The sequence below is a fragment of the Microtus ochrogaster genome, chromosome 8 (assembly GCF_000317375.1).
Source record: "Microtus ochrogaster isolate Prairie Vole_2 chromosome 8, MicOch1.0, whole genome shotgun sequence".
Classification (NCBI taxonomy): Eukaryota; Metazoa; Chordata; class Mammalia; order Rodentia; family Cricetidae; genus Microtus; species Microtus ochrogaster.
The window spans coordinates 15,568,554-15,585,650 of NC_022015.1; the positions used below are offsets into that span (position 1 = coordinate 15,568,554).

Sequence of the window (17,097 nt, forward strand, 5' to 3'; positions counted from 1 at the left end):
GATAGATAGATAGATAGATAGATAGATAGTAGATAGATAGATAGATAGATAGATAGATAGATAGATAGATAGATAGATAGTAGATAGATAGATAGTAGATAGATAGTAGATAGATAGGTAGGTAGATAGGTAGGTAGATAGATAGATGATAGATATAGATAATAGATAGATAGATAGATAGATAGATAGATAGATAGATAGATAGATAGATAGATGATAGATATCAGATATTTTCAATAATAAGTGAAAGGTCAAAGCTACAAATCTACTGTGCAGACTGTGTTCTGCAAAATTCTGCCAAATGCCACCTTTGTCCAGAGCTGTGCAGTGTATGGCACAGACAGCTGTACACAGGGGACCTGTAAGAGACATAAGCATTTGGTGGATAGCATTTGTTGGAATCAGAATTGGATCCAGAAGCCAATTCTGCTATTTATTAGCTGAATGGTCGTAGACAAGATCATTTCTCCAGCTCAGATTCTTTAGACGGAAAGTGGGAAGAACACATTAGCAAGCTCTTCGTGGTGCCAGGATACTAAAATAAGCGTGGGAAGCTCTCTGAAACAATCCCATTCATCGTCAGCCCCCAGTAAGCGCTCGTTACTTTTAGTTTATTACTGTACTGCTCCTCCAGAGGTCCCCAGAACACAGACTGGAAGCCATTCGAGTTCTCTGATTGAGTCAGACTTTTCCTCCACAAATACTGCCATCTACCAAGTGTCAGGTGCCAAGGACACAGGGTAAGACAGTGTGTGACATGACACCCACAATCCTTTCTGCTCTGGCGTTTTCTAATCCTTTGGCAGCCGAGTAAAGGAAAAGCCCAGCAACAGATTATTTTTTCAGACAGATGCTCATTCCTGCTTCAGCCCTCATCTCTTCTTTACCATGGGGGACCTTGGTGCTACCCAGGTCTTCCAGAAGCTCCACGCAGAGCTCCCTTAGGGGTGTTTGTGCTGAAGAGGTAAGCCTGAGGCAGTGTCACACCAGCGGGATGGGGACCCTGACAAGTAACCCCCTGGAGTGGATGGGGGACTTTCCTTTGTTCTGTTTTGAACAGTACTTGGGATTGAACCTGGGTGCATGCTGTGCCATTAATCACCTTTCACTTTTAATTTTGAGGCAGGGTCTCACTAAGCTGGCCAAGCTGGCCTTGAACTCACTCTGTAGGGCTAAAAATGATGATTCTCCTTCCTCAGACTCTTGAGTAGCCAACATCACAAACCCTGCTTTAATGCTTTTTTGAAGGGAATCCTTGCTGTTCCCCAGCTCAGATCTCTGCGAAGTCTGTCTGACAGACCCTCCCTGTCATTCAGCAAGTACTCACCTCAGCTTGTCCCAAACCCAGCTTCCCCGGAAGCACAGCTGAGGCTCTGTTCAGGTCTTTTGAATGTTCGTGAATTGATGGGGAGACAAACTTGGGAGAAACCAGCTACGGTTTGGCTCTGCAACAGCCTCCAGAACCCTCAGACTGACAATGTCAGACTCAACAGCCACCAGTCCCGTGTGGTCATTTAATGGAGTATGAGTTAGCTACCACTAAGTGAACATGAAAGTCCTTCACCTTAGCCCCAGTTTTAGTGCTCAAGAGCCTCCTGGGATGAGTAGCTACAATACTGGACAGTGCAGATAATTTAATTTTCCATCCTTATAGAGGTTCTACTGGGCAACACTACCTTCCACAACCACCCCTCATCTCTGTCCTTCCTTTGCAGATCAGTGAGATCGTTGGCTATGAGATAAAGCCCTCAGAGACAACGTGCCTCGCGAACATGCTGGAATTTGGATTTGGCAAATTTGTTGAAAAGTAAGGTTCATCCTTTGTTCTAGACAGGTTTTGGTTCAGGGATCACTGTGATCTCCTAAATGAAAGTGAATTAAAAAATTTAATGACCCCTGACTTACCCAAGTGGCTATTTCTTTTCCTGCTGTAGAGTTGGGACTAGAAAGAGTTAGGGGTTTTATTTCAATGGACAGTGAAAAACAAATGTCTTCTGTGAACCTGAGACTCTGCCCAGCTCTTAGAACTTGGAGCAAAACCACTCAGCCTTCATGGACCTGTTTCCTTTTAAAATAAACAGCAAGCTAGGAGTGATCTTCAACTGCTAAACCCATGGAGCACACGGTGATGAACAGACCTCTTTGTTTTCTCCTTCCCCGAGTGCCCCGGAATTGCAGCGTGAGAATTTGCATGATCTGAATGGCTATTTTTACTTCTCTTTGTTTTGGGGGGAGCATCGTAGGTGTGTTTATGAATGGGGGTACATATATGGGGGCACACATGTGTGTATGTGTATGTGCAAGTGGAGGCCAGAGGTAAACCTTGGGTGTCGCTCCTTAGGCACCAAGTAGGCTAGGCTGTCTGACCAGTGAGCCTCAGGGATCTTCTGGCCTCTGTCTCCTGGGTGCTGGGTTTCTAAGAGTGTGCTACCTCTTACCACAAGAATTCTTCACCTGGGTGTTGGGGATCTAACTCAGGTTCTCCTGCTTGTATGGTGAGCACACACTTACTTAGCCATCTCCCAGGCCCTCACATACTATTTTTTAAATCAGTAATATTCAAAATTCTGTTTTCATACTTCCTTTAAGGAATAGATGGAGAGATTTTATATTGGTTCAAGTCTGTTAGACAACTTGGATGGGACCTCGAGGGATGGATGCTCATGGTTCTCAGGACTTGGTACCTAGAGTTGCTGCATCTCCATCATGGGGGATCTAGTTAGAAAACCATGTTCTCGGGCCACACCCAACCCGTTGATCAAATTGGGGCTTTAGGCCTGGCTATTGTATTTTGTTTTGTTTTGTCTTGCTTTCATCCTCTGGGTTGGTACTGTCTAAGACAGGAGCCAAGCTAAAGGCTACTACTGGGCCCTTGGCATGTCGCTATCCAGAACCAATGTATGGAACTCAAAAATACAGGCTGGATTTCAAAAGCTTACCAAGAAAATAAGAATGCAAATGGCTGACAGTTTTGTTTTGAGACAGTCCCACTTTGTAGCTGTGCCTGGCCTTGAACTTGCTGTTCTCCTGCTCCTCCTACCTTCTCCCCACCCCATCCCCCATCCACTCAGAGAAGGTGAGGCCTCCCATGGGGAGTCAACAAAGTCTGTCAGAGCACTTGAGGCAGGACCAAGGCCCTCCCCCTGTATCTAGGCAAGCAAGGAATCCCTCCACAGGGAATGGGCTCCAAAGAGCCAGATGATGCACTACGGATAAATACTGGTTCCACGGCCATTGGCCCCACAAACTGCCCATGCCAAACAACTGTCACCCACATTCAGAGGGCCTAGTCTGGTCTTATGCTGGTTTCCCAACTGTCAGTCTGGAGTCAGTGAGCCCCCACTAGCTCAGGCCAGCCTTCATGGCCTCATTTTAATATGATCACCTCATTAAATGCTCTTCGAATATAGCCACATATGAGTGATTGGTGATTAGAACTGCAGTGTGAATTTTGGAGAAACACTCAACTTATAACAGCCCCCAAAGACAACAGTACTCAGAATATTGGACATAGATGGCAAACTTTAGAGAAAACATCCTGTTGAAATGAAAGCTTCTGGAAATCTCTTTAAGACTGCACTGAAATTGCTTCCCGGGGTTTCCTCTGCCAGCTCCTGTTGATGTTGATGGTGTGTTCTCTCCTCAGGCTGGAGCCCATTAGCGCAGCTGCCAGCAAGGAATATTCCCTGGAGAAAAACCTGGAGAAGATGAAGTCGGACTGGGTCAACATGACGTTCAGTTTCGTGAAATACAGGGACACGGTGAGTCAGGTGAATGGGAACGCCCTGGAAGCAGCCCTGGGCTGCTAGTAGATCTAGACCTGGTTCCCCCAGCACTGCAACAGACCTCACAGAATAACCCTCCATCTGTGTACTTCCTCTGTCTGCCTCTCCTCCGTCATCCTGACTCTCACATGCTGCTGGAACTGTGCATCTCCAAATCAAAGGTTGACCTGGTGCAAAGGAATGGAGCATGTCTCCTGAATTAGCATGTCTCAAGAGGAACACTGGCTTGTGTAACTACACGCACACACACGCACACACACACACACACACACACACAGAGATCAAGTCCTTCAGAAGCATATCTGAGGTTGACAACAACACATCCTACCTCCTGAATGCTGATGTGCAGAGGAATTTCTTCAAGCTCTCTTTAAATTGGGGAGACTGGAGTGGAGCCTGAGGTTCTCACGTACTAGCAAGTTCCCAGGCACTTACACCACTTTGAACTGTACAAATATAAATGTCCTGATTTTCATGGGGACTTACAGATAGCACATGAGTCTGTGCAATGGGTGTGGAGGTGCATTCCTTCCATAAATCCGGGATCTAGTTTGCTCTTAGGATGAAGCACAGGGTGGATATAGGGTTGCTTCCCAGTACATTGTGGAGGGCACAGATATCCACATACTGCTCCCCATGGGCACCTAGAACAGCATCTCAAATGCTAACTGCACAGGAGAATCATTTGGGATACTTAACAAGAAAATCACAATTTATTTTTTCCTGCTCTTCTACCCTCTGGGTGCCTGAGCATCTCCACTCACCCTCCTAGTTTGGAGGTTGAACTCAGCGCCTTGTTCTTGTTGGGAAAACACTTTAACACATAGCCACATCTCCCAGTACTCCATTTTTTGAATAGTCAACATAGACCCAAACCCTGGAGATCTGAGCACTTCTCCTCTCACTGAACAACCCATCATCCCCCTGTGACGTCTTTCTCCCTTCAGTTTTCATGGTCACAATGCCTTGGTTTTGACTTTGGATAAGAACCACCCATGAGCCAGTCAGAGGCAGGAGAACTGGAGGCAAATGAGTTTATTACTGGGTCTCACGGTTTCAATAAGCTTGGAGCTGCACATTCTGATTGGGTCAGACACTGCTCCAGAGGCTGCTGGGCTGCAATGCAGAGCTCAGTTATGGGCCTAGGAGCAGATTCATCATTCCTTATCCATTTTCAAAGTTTATGACTGAAGTAGCTATCAACAAGAAGCAATCGCAAAATGACAGTGAAGATGCCAGTCTTTGAATAGCTAGCTAGACATGTTTTTGAGACACACTGAGAAAAAAATCGACAGAAGAATATATCCAGATTTAATTCAAATCTACAATTACACTATTCATTCTGCATCCACTTCTGTGTCTACAGGCTTGAAGGAGCTGAAATCAAAGTAAGTGAGACCAGATTTGCTGTAGGTGGCAGACTCTTAGCAGTCTATCTAATGGCTCAGGGAAGAGAGCGCCGTCCATGGACACTGAAGACATAATACCTTTACATAAGAGCAAGATAGAAGTCGCTGAATGTATAAGATAGAAGTTTCCAAGCTGGGGTTACATGTCTATGTACTTTTATCATGTGACCACTATACACAAAACAAGTAATCAAAGCTTTGTTTACAAGGGGATTAAGTGTAATTAGCTTAATAAGTGTGCCCTATCTGTTAGCAGACATTTCAAAAGAGCTCGTGAATTGAAATAAAAAATAATCTCTAAATTTTATTTTAAAAGAATCACAAGAACCCCTATGTCTGGCTGCAGAATATGAATCTGGGTCTTACTCACTGATTGGAAGCTGATGCTCCCAGAGAGGCAGGAAACTGGGGAAGGGGGCTGTCTTCTCCCGAGTAGACTCTAGTTGCAGATCTGGGTTAGGTTGATGTCTGCAAATAAGTCGAACAGGAAGTGTTACTTCTTTTGTTTCATTTTGTTCATTGAGACAGGATCTTATGAAGTAGCCCAGGCTGGCCTCAAACTCATGATGTGCCTTCAGCCTCAGCCTTTCAGAGTGCTGGGATAACAGGCATTCCCCACTGCTCCTGCCCGACAATAAGTACTTTTAGTAACCAATATGCGTCAGTACACACACGTGTGCTCTTATGCTTTGGAGTCTGACATGGGAACATCTATATTGACACCTGTCTCAAAATAAATAAATATTTATGGTGAGAAAACCTTATGAGATAGATGCCTGTCTCCCTGAAGTCTCCCTGAGGTGGGAATATATACTGCAAGGCCTTCTGGAACCTTCTGGAATCGTCATAGACCATGGGATAGGCAAGGCAAAGGGGCCTCATGATTTTGACTTTGACTGAGTGGTCATCTTTATTGGCAGGATACAAACATCCTGTGTGCGGTCGATGACATTCAACTGCTACTCGATGATCACGTGATAAAGACCCAGACAATGTGTGGCTCTGCATTCATCAAGCCAATAGAAGCAGAGACTCGGGTGAGAAAATAGCCCTTGTGTATCTTGTTATGGCCCATTGGTTCTCAGTTTCTTAGAGGAGGGGTGGGGTTTCAAGTTCAATGAAAAAATAAACTTCCCTTTCCCTGAATGGAGAAATGAAAGGACTTATGGACAGAAGATTAGGAGCGATAATGACACCAGTGAGCCGTCTACCGAAAGAGTAGATGAGCTTGAATACGCCAAACAAAAATATATTTGCCAAGTATTTTATAGTCTATAGCAATCTAGAGTCTGCGCCACATGACCCTAAGAGTTTAGCCTCCCTTAATCATTGCCTATAGAAGCTGGATAGGTCACAGTGGTGGGCATATCTTAGGGTTGGAGCTCAAGGGAAGAAGAAAAAGTGGCACAGATGTCGTTTTGGTTTTAAGCCAAGGGCTCACATCAGTCTGGAGCTTGTCAGGTAGGCGGGGCTGACTGGTCAGAAAACCCCAGAGATCTGCCTGGCTCCTCTTTGCCTGCACTGGGATTACAAGCATAGACAACTATACCCAGCTTTGTTGTTGTTGTTTGTTTGCTTGTTTTAACCTGAATTCTGATGTAGAGGAAAGAACTTTATCAATTTAGCTATCTCTCCAACCCACATAGATTTGCTCATATCTCATAAGGTGGCTGAATTAAATTGCTTTCATATATATGTATATCCCCCTGGTCATCACTCATCAAAGAATAAGCTTCATTATTGTTATCTAACTAAAATGTGAGCTCCACAAGGCAAAAGCCTCTTTGATTCGTTATATCCATGTCCCCTAAAACAGTAACCACATGCAATACATTTCAATACATATTTGTTAGACAAGTGAATGAGTCAATGAATCCGTGTGTGTGTGTGTGTGTGTGTGTGTGTGTGTGTGTGTGTGTGTGCATTCACTGGGTGTGTGCTGCCATTACTGACTCAGTTGTGGAATTCTAAATCTACAGAAATGGGAAGAAAAGCTGGTTCGGGTACAAGAAAATTTGGATGCCTGGTTAAAATGCCAAGTCACTTGGCTGTACCTGGAACCAATCTTTAGCTCGGAGGACATCATAGCCCAGATGCCAGAAGAGGGCAGGAAATTTGGCACTGTGGACAGTTACTGGAAAACACTGATGGCTCAGGCGGTGAGTTTTATCTCTTGCGTCTCAACAGCAGAAAATATTATCTTGGTGCATTGTGTCTACGTCCCCTGAAACTACCAAGTAAAATTTAAAATTAACATTTTAAGTCATTGTTATAATTTATTAAAACTTCAAGTATGGAAATATGGTATATGAAAAGGAGAAAGTTTTTGGAATCTTACCTGCCTAGAGATAGTTCTTAGCAGTTTACATTATTTCTCTGTCATGCCTAATGAGATAAAGGGCTTTGTTAAAGAGCAATGCAATCACATTTTCATAGGTTAGGAATCCTTTTAGATTTCAAATAGTGGTGCATATTGATACTCAGTTATTTATGATTATTTTTTGGTAAATGTGATGACTCAGATATAATCTTCAAAGTCAGAAACTACTTAAGAAGAACATGAATTCCACTCTCTTACAACTCTGTTAGGAGGCACACAGGCTTGAACACAAGCTGTGGTGTGTGCAAATAGCATGTAGACGATGGAGAGCAATACACTTGCCCGGGAGTGTTCAGGAGACCTCCAAAGCAGGTGACGTTAGAACCAAGCCTTGAAGGATACATGCTAAGATGTATCTCCTGAGAGGATGTAGTTTTCCTTTTTTGAAAAAAAAAAAATTGTGGTACATGATCCGAGAATTTATCTCAGTGGAGTATATCTCCTTAGATGACTTGTAGTCTAGACTCTAGCGGTGAGGTATGGGGGGCAGTTATAGGACCCAGTCAATGGAGCAGATTTGACATTATTCTTCTTTGGTTGCGTGCTATAGAAATCCACTAAGTGTAGGCCAAGAAAACTTACTGGGTGACTCATAGAACACAAGAATAAAAGTGTATTCTGGCCTCCCAAAGGGTCACCAGAGTCGAGGAAACCCTCCGGAGCTCATAAACGCTCTATGTATACCCCTTGCCCATACTCCTCTCTCTACTTTTCCCACTTGGGGTGCTCCCTGCCGACTAGCCTGCTCTGCCACAAAACATCTGGCAGGAGCTGATCCTTACACAGCCCCAAAGCTCCTTGATCAAGGGTTCCCCACAGACCAGAACAGAATGCCATGATCTAAGTTTTAGACCTCCAAAATGTTCAGATGAAATTGATTTGGTGAGATTGTGATGCCCAACCTGTACCCAGTCAACCATGATTGAAGGAATGCAGTCATGCTCACTGAGCAGTCAGCCCTGTGGGACAAGGAGGGCATCAGGAAGCTGGCTCGGCAGCATCACTAGTTGGTGGGTTGATCATGAATTTATTACAATGACCAATCTCAAGTATGCATAGTGATTCTCACGTGTGTGTGTGTGTGTGTGTGTGTGTGTGTGTGTGTGTGTAACCCAGGTGAAAGACACCAGGGTCCTGGTGGCAGCTGACCAGCCAAGAATGACTGAGAAGCTTCAGGAGGCCAATCTTTTATTGGAGGACATCCAACGGGGGTTGAATGACTACCTGGAAAAGAAGAGACTCTTTTTCCCCAGGTATGCAGGATTGTTCTTTCACTGGGGCCTGCCCTCTGAGGCCATATGTAGATGAAATTACATTTTTCATGTTAGATTTGAATTAAATTCCATTTCCGCTTCCCTGTTCCCCAAGAGATGGCATCTAGGAATGAACATGTCTCCTTAGCCATCATCTAGAGCGAAGCTGAATGGATTCTGTAGGGGTTCCATCTTCACTTAGGCCAGTCAATATTGTTGTTTCTGTCCAGGAAAGGGCATAATAGTTACGATTGAGGCCTAGTATTTAGAGCTAAAGAGCTATCTCTTGAGATCCAAGATTTTCTATTCATTCCCTGGAAGACCTTCAGCAGAGCTGGGACTCGGGCTCTCAGGATGAAATTGAGATAGGATAACACAAATGACTCTTAGTTCTTTCATTTTTCTGTGCAGGTCAATGAGCTACATATGAAATGGAAGTGTTTGAGAAATGTCAGCTAGTTTTTTGAGCATTAACATTTATAGCTCCTGGTACAGTAATTTTCATAAATATTTATCTTTTTTCCACAAAAGTTAATGCTTTATGTAAAAGTCAATGTGGTTTTAGAGGACTAGTTCCAAGGGATCTCATTCCTGCACGTCTATCCATGCCAAGTTCCCTGTGGCCGGGTCACTCCATGTCATTTAACTCAATAGCTGTAGGTTTGCATGCCTATAATCCCAGTACTTGGTAGGCAGAGGCAGGAAAAAAACAAGAGTTCAAGGTCATTTCTCAGCTACAAAGTTGAGGGCCAATTAGGGCTACATGAGATTCTACCTCAAAAGGCATCAACGAGAAACTATAATGTGGCTGGACACGAAGTTTAGTTCTCCACTCTCCACCAAGAAAAACGGATAGGGTTTTACAGTTACACTGGCAATGCTTTGGTTTATCTGTGGAAGAAATTCCCTTGGTATCTGCTCAGCACAATGTTCTCTGATAACTCTTTTCTCATATTCTTTATTTGCTCTGTCTTATAGTCAATAGCCATTTGGGGCCATTGTGTGTTATTTTTATTTTTATTTTATGTGCATGGGTGTTTGGCCTGCATGAAGGTCTGTGCACCCCTTGCATGCCTGCTGCCCAAGGAGTCCAGAAGAGGGTTTCAGATCCCCTGGTACAGTTGCGAGCATTCATGTGGCTACTGGAAATCAAATTGAATTCGGAAGAGTAGCCAATGCTCTTAGCTGCTGAGCCATCTCTCCAGACCACCACTGAACATTTTAAAATGGCTCAGAAAGTGGAGTTTTAATTTATTTAATACTATTTTTTTAACATAAAGAACTACTTGTGGTCAATGGCTCCTCCTTTAGACAACACAGACAAACACAAACAGTAGAGGAAATGTTAACTTGGAAGCACACCATTGGGAAGAGATTAAACTCTGGAAACCTCCTGAGGTTTGGGCTTTTAAAAATATTTTTATCTTATTTATGTGTGTCATGTGTGGGAGCCTGCCCATGAGTGCAGGTGTCCACAGTGGCCAGAAGAGGGCGCTGAATCCCCTGGAGATGGAACTATATAGGCAATTGCCAGCAGCCAGGTCCTCTGCAAGAGCAGAGCACACTCTTAATCACTGAACCATCTCTTCAGCTGCAAGGCCTTTAGTTCCAGCCTTTTGCTGCCATTCCTAGTAAGAACAGTGATCGCCAACACTAATACAGCAGTTACCTCTTGTGCCAGGACACCACATGAAGTGATTCATACTTAGGTAATCTTTAGAATAATCCTATAACAATGGGATCATTGTGGTTATCTTGACTTTCTAAGTGAGAAAACAATGATTCCCCCCACCCCAGGAAAGACAAAACTGAAAGATGTCCAAGCTGCAATTCAAACCCAAGGAGTCTTGATACGATACTCAAATATTTAATATCTTTGAGATACATTTCTACCTGAGTTAAACACACATTACACCACTCACGGAAATATCTCAAGAGTTGATGCATTTTTTTTTGTAAAATACAATCAATCACTTTTACTGAATACTTCAAACTGTTGGTGATAGTCACGTGAACCAGTTTTACCTTAAAAATACAGAAAGCTAAATGATTTTACATTGTTACTCTGTCTTTGGGCCTTGCACATAATAGAGATCAATCACCCAACTGAGTATTACTTAGAAATGGTAGAAACTGACATCCTCGTTAGGTACCGATCATTGAGCCAGCCTAAAAGGAGTTACTGATCCCTTCCTACCTTCTCAATACTGTGCATAGTATATCAGTTTGTTTTGCTATGTAACAAACACTCCAAAATTTAGAGGTATAAAACAACAACCATTGATTTAGCTCATGGTTGTATGGTATGGCACATTGGGCTGGGCTTAACTGAACGGTGCTTCTGTTGGGAGCTCACTCAGTGTGGCTAACAGTCAACTGGCAGTTGGTCCTAATCCTTTGCCTGGTGGTTGGATTTCTGCTTCTGGGCACTAGGAAGGTTAGCCTAGGTTTGTTCTCAAGGTCACAGGAGCATCAAGAGTGCCAATGATAAGGTCTCCTAATGTTTAAGGCTTGGACATTGAATGCATTTGTGTTCACTAGATTCTGCCAGCCAAAGCAAGATAGAGAACTGGCCTAGGATCAAGAGATGCCAAAATCAATTGTTCCCCTTAGCTTGGGCTGGCACCATGGTCTTCAGGAAACACTATGGACAACTTGTAATCTATCATACTAAGTAAGACCATAATCCTATGGACCCTTTCTTTATAGAATTTTTAGTCTCAGGTTCATAAAAGAGGCTGATGCCTTGAACATTTGTTTTTGGAGGTTTGGTTTTGCATCGTTAGAGCCTGAGCAAGTGGGGAAGGGGCTACTACCTCCACTTAAAAAGAGGTCTCTGGCTGCACATAGGTTCATTACAAACACACTATTTCTATCTGCTGTGCTGGATTTCATAAGGCCATGTTCATGCAATATATAATGTACTTCACACACGTTTTCATTTCTACCTTTAACTTTTTCTGGCATATCTAGAGACAAGGAAGAAAATCTCCTCTTATCTAGAGGTTCTTGACAGTGACTGCTTGCTAGGGTCAGTCAGGATTTAAGACATTAGAGATTTCCCCAGACCTTATTAGACATCAGATACAAGGGACCCTCTGGGTGTTTGGACCTCAGCATTGGAATTCTTAGGAGCTCCCCAGGCAATCCTAAAGTACAAGCAGTGCTGAACCCAGCCAATCATTCCCGTCCCCGCAGTGAAGAGCTCATGCATGCCTACTCCTGCTCTTTCTCTTGCTCTCTGAGTCAAAGTGATCTTTCACAGACCAGATGGGTGATGGAGGAGAGGAGCCAGGCCCAGGAAAGACCTTGGGATGCAGCTGGTAGTCACCTGGGAGGATCCACCGGCCAGGAGCACCCCCTTGTTGGAAATGTGAACCCTCAAAAGAGCTCCTGGTGACAATAGTCTCTTTACTCTGAACTAGGTTCTTCTTCCTGTCAAACGATGAGCTTCTGGAGATCTTGTCGGAGACAAAGGACCCACTCCGGGTGCAGCCACACTTGAAGAAGTGCTTTGAAGGAATCGCCAAGCTGGAGTTCACAGACAACCTGGAAATCATGGGCATGATCAGCTCAGAGAAAGAAACTGTTCCATTCATACAGACAATCTACCCAGCAAAAGCCAAAGTAATCCCCTTGTGTGTTTGAGGGGAGCTCTTTTCTTCACAGCAGAGCAAACTGAAGATGGAGGGTGTTGCCTGGGCTAAGTTCTTGGGCTCCAGTTTGTGGTGTAGAACATTTGGGGTCCAATCCTTGCCGACTAAATCATTTTTAATAGTTACTCCATCTTTCTGGGCCTCAGTTCACCCATCTCTAAGATGGGGATTATACTGGAGGCCACGAGACAAATAAAACTGGAAAGACCTTGACTAAAGATGACGGACACAGTAGCAAGAATCAGATTCCAGGTGACCTGGTGACACTTTCAGAGCCCAGGTAAATAATAACCCACTCAGAGAAAACAGAATTGATGAGAAATCTCACACCACCTAACCTGTCTTTCCAGATGTACACTCTTTGGATGTACATGCAGAGTCTTGTTATTTAGGCCTGCCTCACCTTAAACTTGAGGTCCTCCTCTTTCATCTTCCTGGGTGCTAGATGACAGCCAGTGCTGCTTACTCCAAGCCATTTGATAAGGAGTAAAAGTTAAGTGATTGCCAGTCCTGTGGGAAAGAGCAGCACCCAAAGAGGTAATACTGTTCTTGCAGAGGACCCAATCTCAGTGCCTAGCATCCCTGTCAGTTGGTTTACAACTGCGTGAAGCTCCAGTTCCAAGGGGTGTCATGCCTCTGGTCCCCTCAGGCGTTTGCACTCACAGGTACATATTCGTGCATAGACATGTATGCATACACATTTTTTTTTTTTTTTGGTTTTTCGAGACAGGGTTTCTCTGTGGTTTTGGAGCCTGTCCTGGAACTAGCTCTTGTAGACCAGGCTGGTCTCGAACTCACAGAGATCCGCCTGCCTCTGCCTCCCGAGTGCTGGGATTAAAGGTGTGCGCCACCACCGCCCGGCTACATAATTTTAAATATAAAAGGAGAAATTTATTAATTAAAACAAGGATTTCATTTGCCTCCTGAGAAGCTGCTGGCTTGAGGAGATGACTTGAACCTAGAGGAGACACACTTACTAGATAGCTGTTAATAAGCATAAAGCAATTAGTCAAAGAATATTGGCCCAAAAAGGCAGCAATCCCCCAAGCCTGCTCCAAAGAGAAATCTGGGCTCCTCCCACAGTCTCTGTCCAGGTATGATTAACAGTTTGTGCCTCCTGCTGTTTCTATCTCCCCACAGGGCATGGTGGAAAAGTGGCTGCAGCAGGTGGAGCAGGTGATGCTGGCCAGCATGCGGCAAGTTATCGGAAATGGGATTGAAGCATACGCTGAGGTAAACAGGAATTAGTGTCCCTATGCCAGGGCTTTGGGACTGTAGAGAAAGCTTGGGGGAGTGGTCTGGATGGGCCAGTTCACCAGGACCTTGACTGTACTCCGGAAACCTACCTCTCTGAGCCTCTCTGGGACTTTTGACCTGTGAATCCGAGGGCAGTGAGCATTTTCCTGGTGGAGTTAGCTGGTCGAAGCAGGTATGGAAGAGAACAGTTACCTAGGTGATGGAGGTGGGATGGGAGTAGGGGCTTTGCTTTCTGTCACATGGGACTGATGGCTTCATTTAGTTCCCATTCCAGGTGGGCATTCACTTGGATCACCTGCGAGTGACATTCTAAGCCCCCCAAAGCCTTATCGGAAACAAGTACGACCCAAAGCCTAAGAAAAAATAACCTATTGTGACAAATCTTCAGCAGTCAGCCTCCAGCCAGGCTCCCGTTAGCAGTGTCTGAGTTTTGTCACCTCTTTAAGTGTGTGCCTTACTTCTAGGCCCTACCCTGTGGTAAGACTCCGTCTATCAAACAAACATATGCACCTAACGCCTTTACACAAAGGTTCTCAAGACCAGCCTGGCTGTCCCACATGGCAGATTCCAAAATCTAAATTCCATTTTCCCTGATGAATTCCGAGTCACAGAGCAAGAGCTGCCAGTGTGAAGTTAGCTATCAGGAGTTCACACTTTTTCTATGGAAGGCCAAGCGAACACCCCCACCTCTGTGAGCCAGACTCTGGCTGCAGTACCTAACTCTACCCCATGGCACAAAAGCATCATAGACAAGATATAAATGACAAACATGACTGTATTGTGATAAAACTACGTACAACTTCAAGCAGACGTGATCCACAAGGTCCCATGGAGCCCAGGCTGGCCTCAAGCTCACTATGCAGCCAAGGGTACCCTTGAACTTCCCATCCTCCTGCCTCCAACTCCCCTACGCTGGGATTACAGGCTTGTACCACCAAGCCAGGCTGCACCCTGATCTTAAGTTTAGGAAACAAAAGCTAGGGGAAGAGGACTTAGCTAAGAAAGCATGCCCCAGCACCATGACATAACACAGCCACTAAAAGGTGAGGATTGAGTGCTGTCCAAACACCACCTTGGTCACATTAAAAAAAAGTCTTGAAGTGATGAAATCATGCAGCGTTGAAATTGTTTTGTTTTCCTTTTGCACAAACCTGAGAGATAAAGACATAAATCACTAATCCCAAGCCTGGCATGGGTGGTACACACATTTAATCCCAGTATTCTGGTGGCAGAAGCAGGCAGAGTCCTGTAAATTTGAGGCCAGCCTGGTCTACACAGTGAGTTCTAGGATGATACAAGGGGATTTTTGTCTTACTATTAGGATGAAGTGTGTGGGCAGGGTAGTGGGTAGTTGTAGAAGTCAATTTAAATCACACATGAAGAACCGATTCTACAGTCAACACCACTGCTCCTTCCCAGGTCCCTCGTAATGCCTGGGTCTTGCAGTGGCCTGGCCAAGTAGTTATCTGTGTCTCCTCCATCTTTTGGACCAAGGAGGTGTCTGAAGCCCTAGTTGAAGACACCCTGCTGGTAAGTGAGCACACCTTAAAACTTACAGAGGAGAACCAACATGAGCTAGGATAGAGTAGTCATTTGGGTCATTTAGAACAGGGATCGCGGAAGTCAGAGTTGCCATGGAGACAGTGAAGTGGGAAATCTGGATCTGGGGATCTCTTTGGAGCATACTGCTAACCACATGGGTTTTCCTGTGTAGAAATTCTGAGCAGCAAGATGCTAAGTGTAACCAGCTCTTGCTTGCAGGGGTTACTTGGGAGACTTTCCAACAATTCTCCTCCTGGGGACAGGAGGCCATGTTTGCTTCTTTCTTTCTGCTACTGCCCCCTTCTTTCCAGCCCCAATTCCAACCAAGTCTCACATCCCCAGCTCTCCCTCTGCTTTCTCTGAGAGACCTGGTGTACTTCCATATCCTCAGACCCAAACCTGCATTTCCAGCTGATGCCAAGGCTTCAGAGCATGAGGCCAGGTGGACGTGACATCTCATCCCAACACATTTACTTGTTGATTGTGTGACCATGAGCAACCTACCAACCCAAGTGTCAGTCATCTGTAAAATTCAAGGGATTGTCACGTTGAGTCAGGGTGCGACAGGAAGATTAAACAGATGCGAACGAACCAACCAGTGCTTAGATACTAAGCTGTGAACTCAATAGGGAAGAGGCCATGTTTGTTCTGTTCCCAGTTGTGTGGTTTCATGCCGTGTTGAGCACATAGTGGGTGTTCACTAAATATATGCTCAGTGAATGAGTAACAGCTCCACCCCAGCCATAGATAATTCACCGGATCCCTGAGATTTGCCTATGGAATCTTGGCTACAGACCAAAACATTTTAAATTACTATGATTTGCTTAGATATCAAAATTAAAAGATTGGTACCTACCCGAAGCTAAAATTTATGGAAATCAATGTGACTAACGCCTAATACATGGATGCAAGTTTCATTCATGACATCGTTGCAAACTTCAGAAATAGAAAATGTCTTACTTTCATGGCTGCATGTCTATGCTCTGATTTGTTTGTTTTTAACCTGTAGACAGGAGACAGAGAGGAAGTTTCTCATCACAAACACACACACACACACACACACACACACACGCACATGCCCACACACGCACACACTGGATGGTCTTCTACAGAAATCAGGTGCTGTCACAAAATATCTATCTTCCTACCCATTTATGTATCCATTTATCCACTTCTTCATTCCTTCATCCATCCATCTGCCTATCTATCCTTCTGCCTATCTGTTCATCCATCCGTTTATCTATCATCCACTTATCCTTCTATCCATGCCTTCCTCTCTCCCTCCCTCCATTTATCCATCTCCACACCCAGTTACCTATCTGTTCCTCCAGCCCTCTCTCCATCCGTTCATCCATACATCTACCCACATGGTGTCCATTACTTCAGCTGTCCATTCCCCAATCTTTCCGCACATCTGCCATGCATCCATTCATTATCCATTTAATAAATGCTGGCTTAGTGTTTGCTTTGTGCTGAGACTGCCACTAGGGAAAAGTCACTAGAGGTAAATAAGGTAATCATACCGTCACTGTTCCCGTGGATTCAGAATCAGTCTAGTAAGGGGGCTAAAAAAGCACTGGCTTAGAACTGTAATAAAGAAGGAAGGGAGATACAAGGGGCGTGGGAGGAAAAGAGGGAATCAGAGAGAGGGGCTAGGGTTGGGGATGATTTCCTGCAAAATTATTGTCTAAGAGAGACTTAAGCCATGAGTGACAGCTGACCAAGTAAAAACGACAAGGAAGCTTATTCCAGAGAGGAATTAAGTGTGCGCAGCTCTGAGATGAAAGGCACAGGAGACTGGGGTGGAAGGCGTGG

The 17,097-nt window shown here is 44.5% G+C and overlaps 1 protein-coding gene across 1 annotated transcript in view; it reads left to right on the top strand.

The window, feature by feature from the left end:
- Dnah3 (dynein axonemal heavy chain 3) overlaps nucleotides 1–17,097 on the top strand; it is a 162,490-nt gene that overhangs the window by 42,234 nt on the left and 103,159 nt on the right. The window contains exons 19-26 of the mRNA XM_026781152.1: nucleotides 1,716–1,807; nucleotides 3,647–3,761; nucleotides 6,115–6,231; nucleotides 7,174–7,353; nucleotides 8,691–8,827; nucleotides 12,253–12,454; nucleotides 13,624–13,716; nucleotides 15,160–15,270. Coding sequence (XP_026636953.1) covers nucleotides 1,716–1,807; nucleotides 3,647–3,761; nucleotides 6,115–6,231; nucleotides 7,174–7,353; nucleotides 8,691–8,827; nucleotides 12,253–12,454; nucleotides 13,624–13,716; nucleotides 15,160–15,270 — 1,047 coding nt within the window. The remainder of the gene's footprint in view (nucleotides 1–1,715; nucleotides 1,808–3,646; nucleotides 3,762–6,114; nucleotides 6,232–7,173; nucleotides 7,354–8,690; nucleotides 8,828–12,252; nucleotides 12,455–13,623; nucleotides 13,717–15,159; nucleotides 15,271–17,097) is intronic.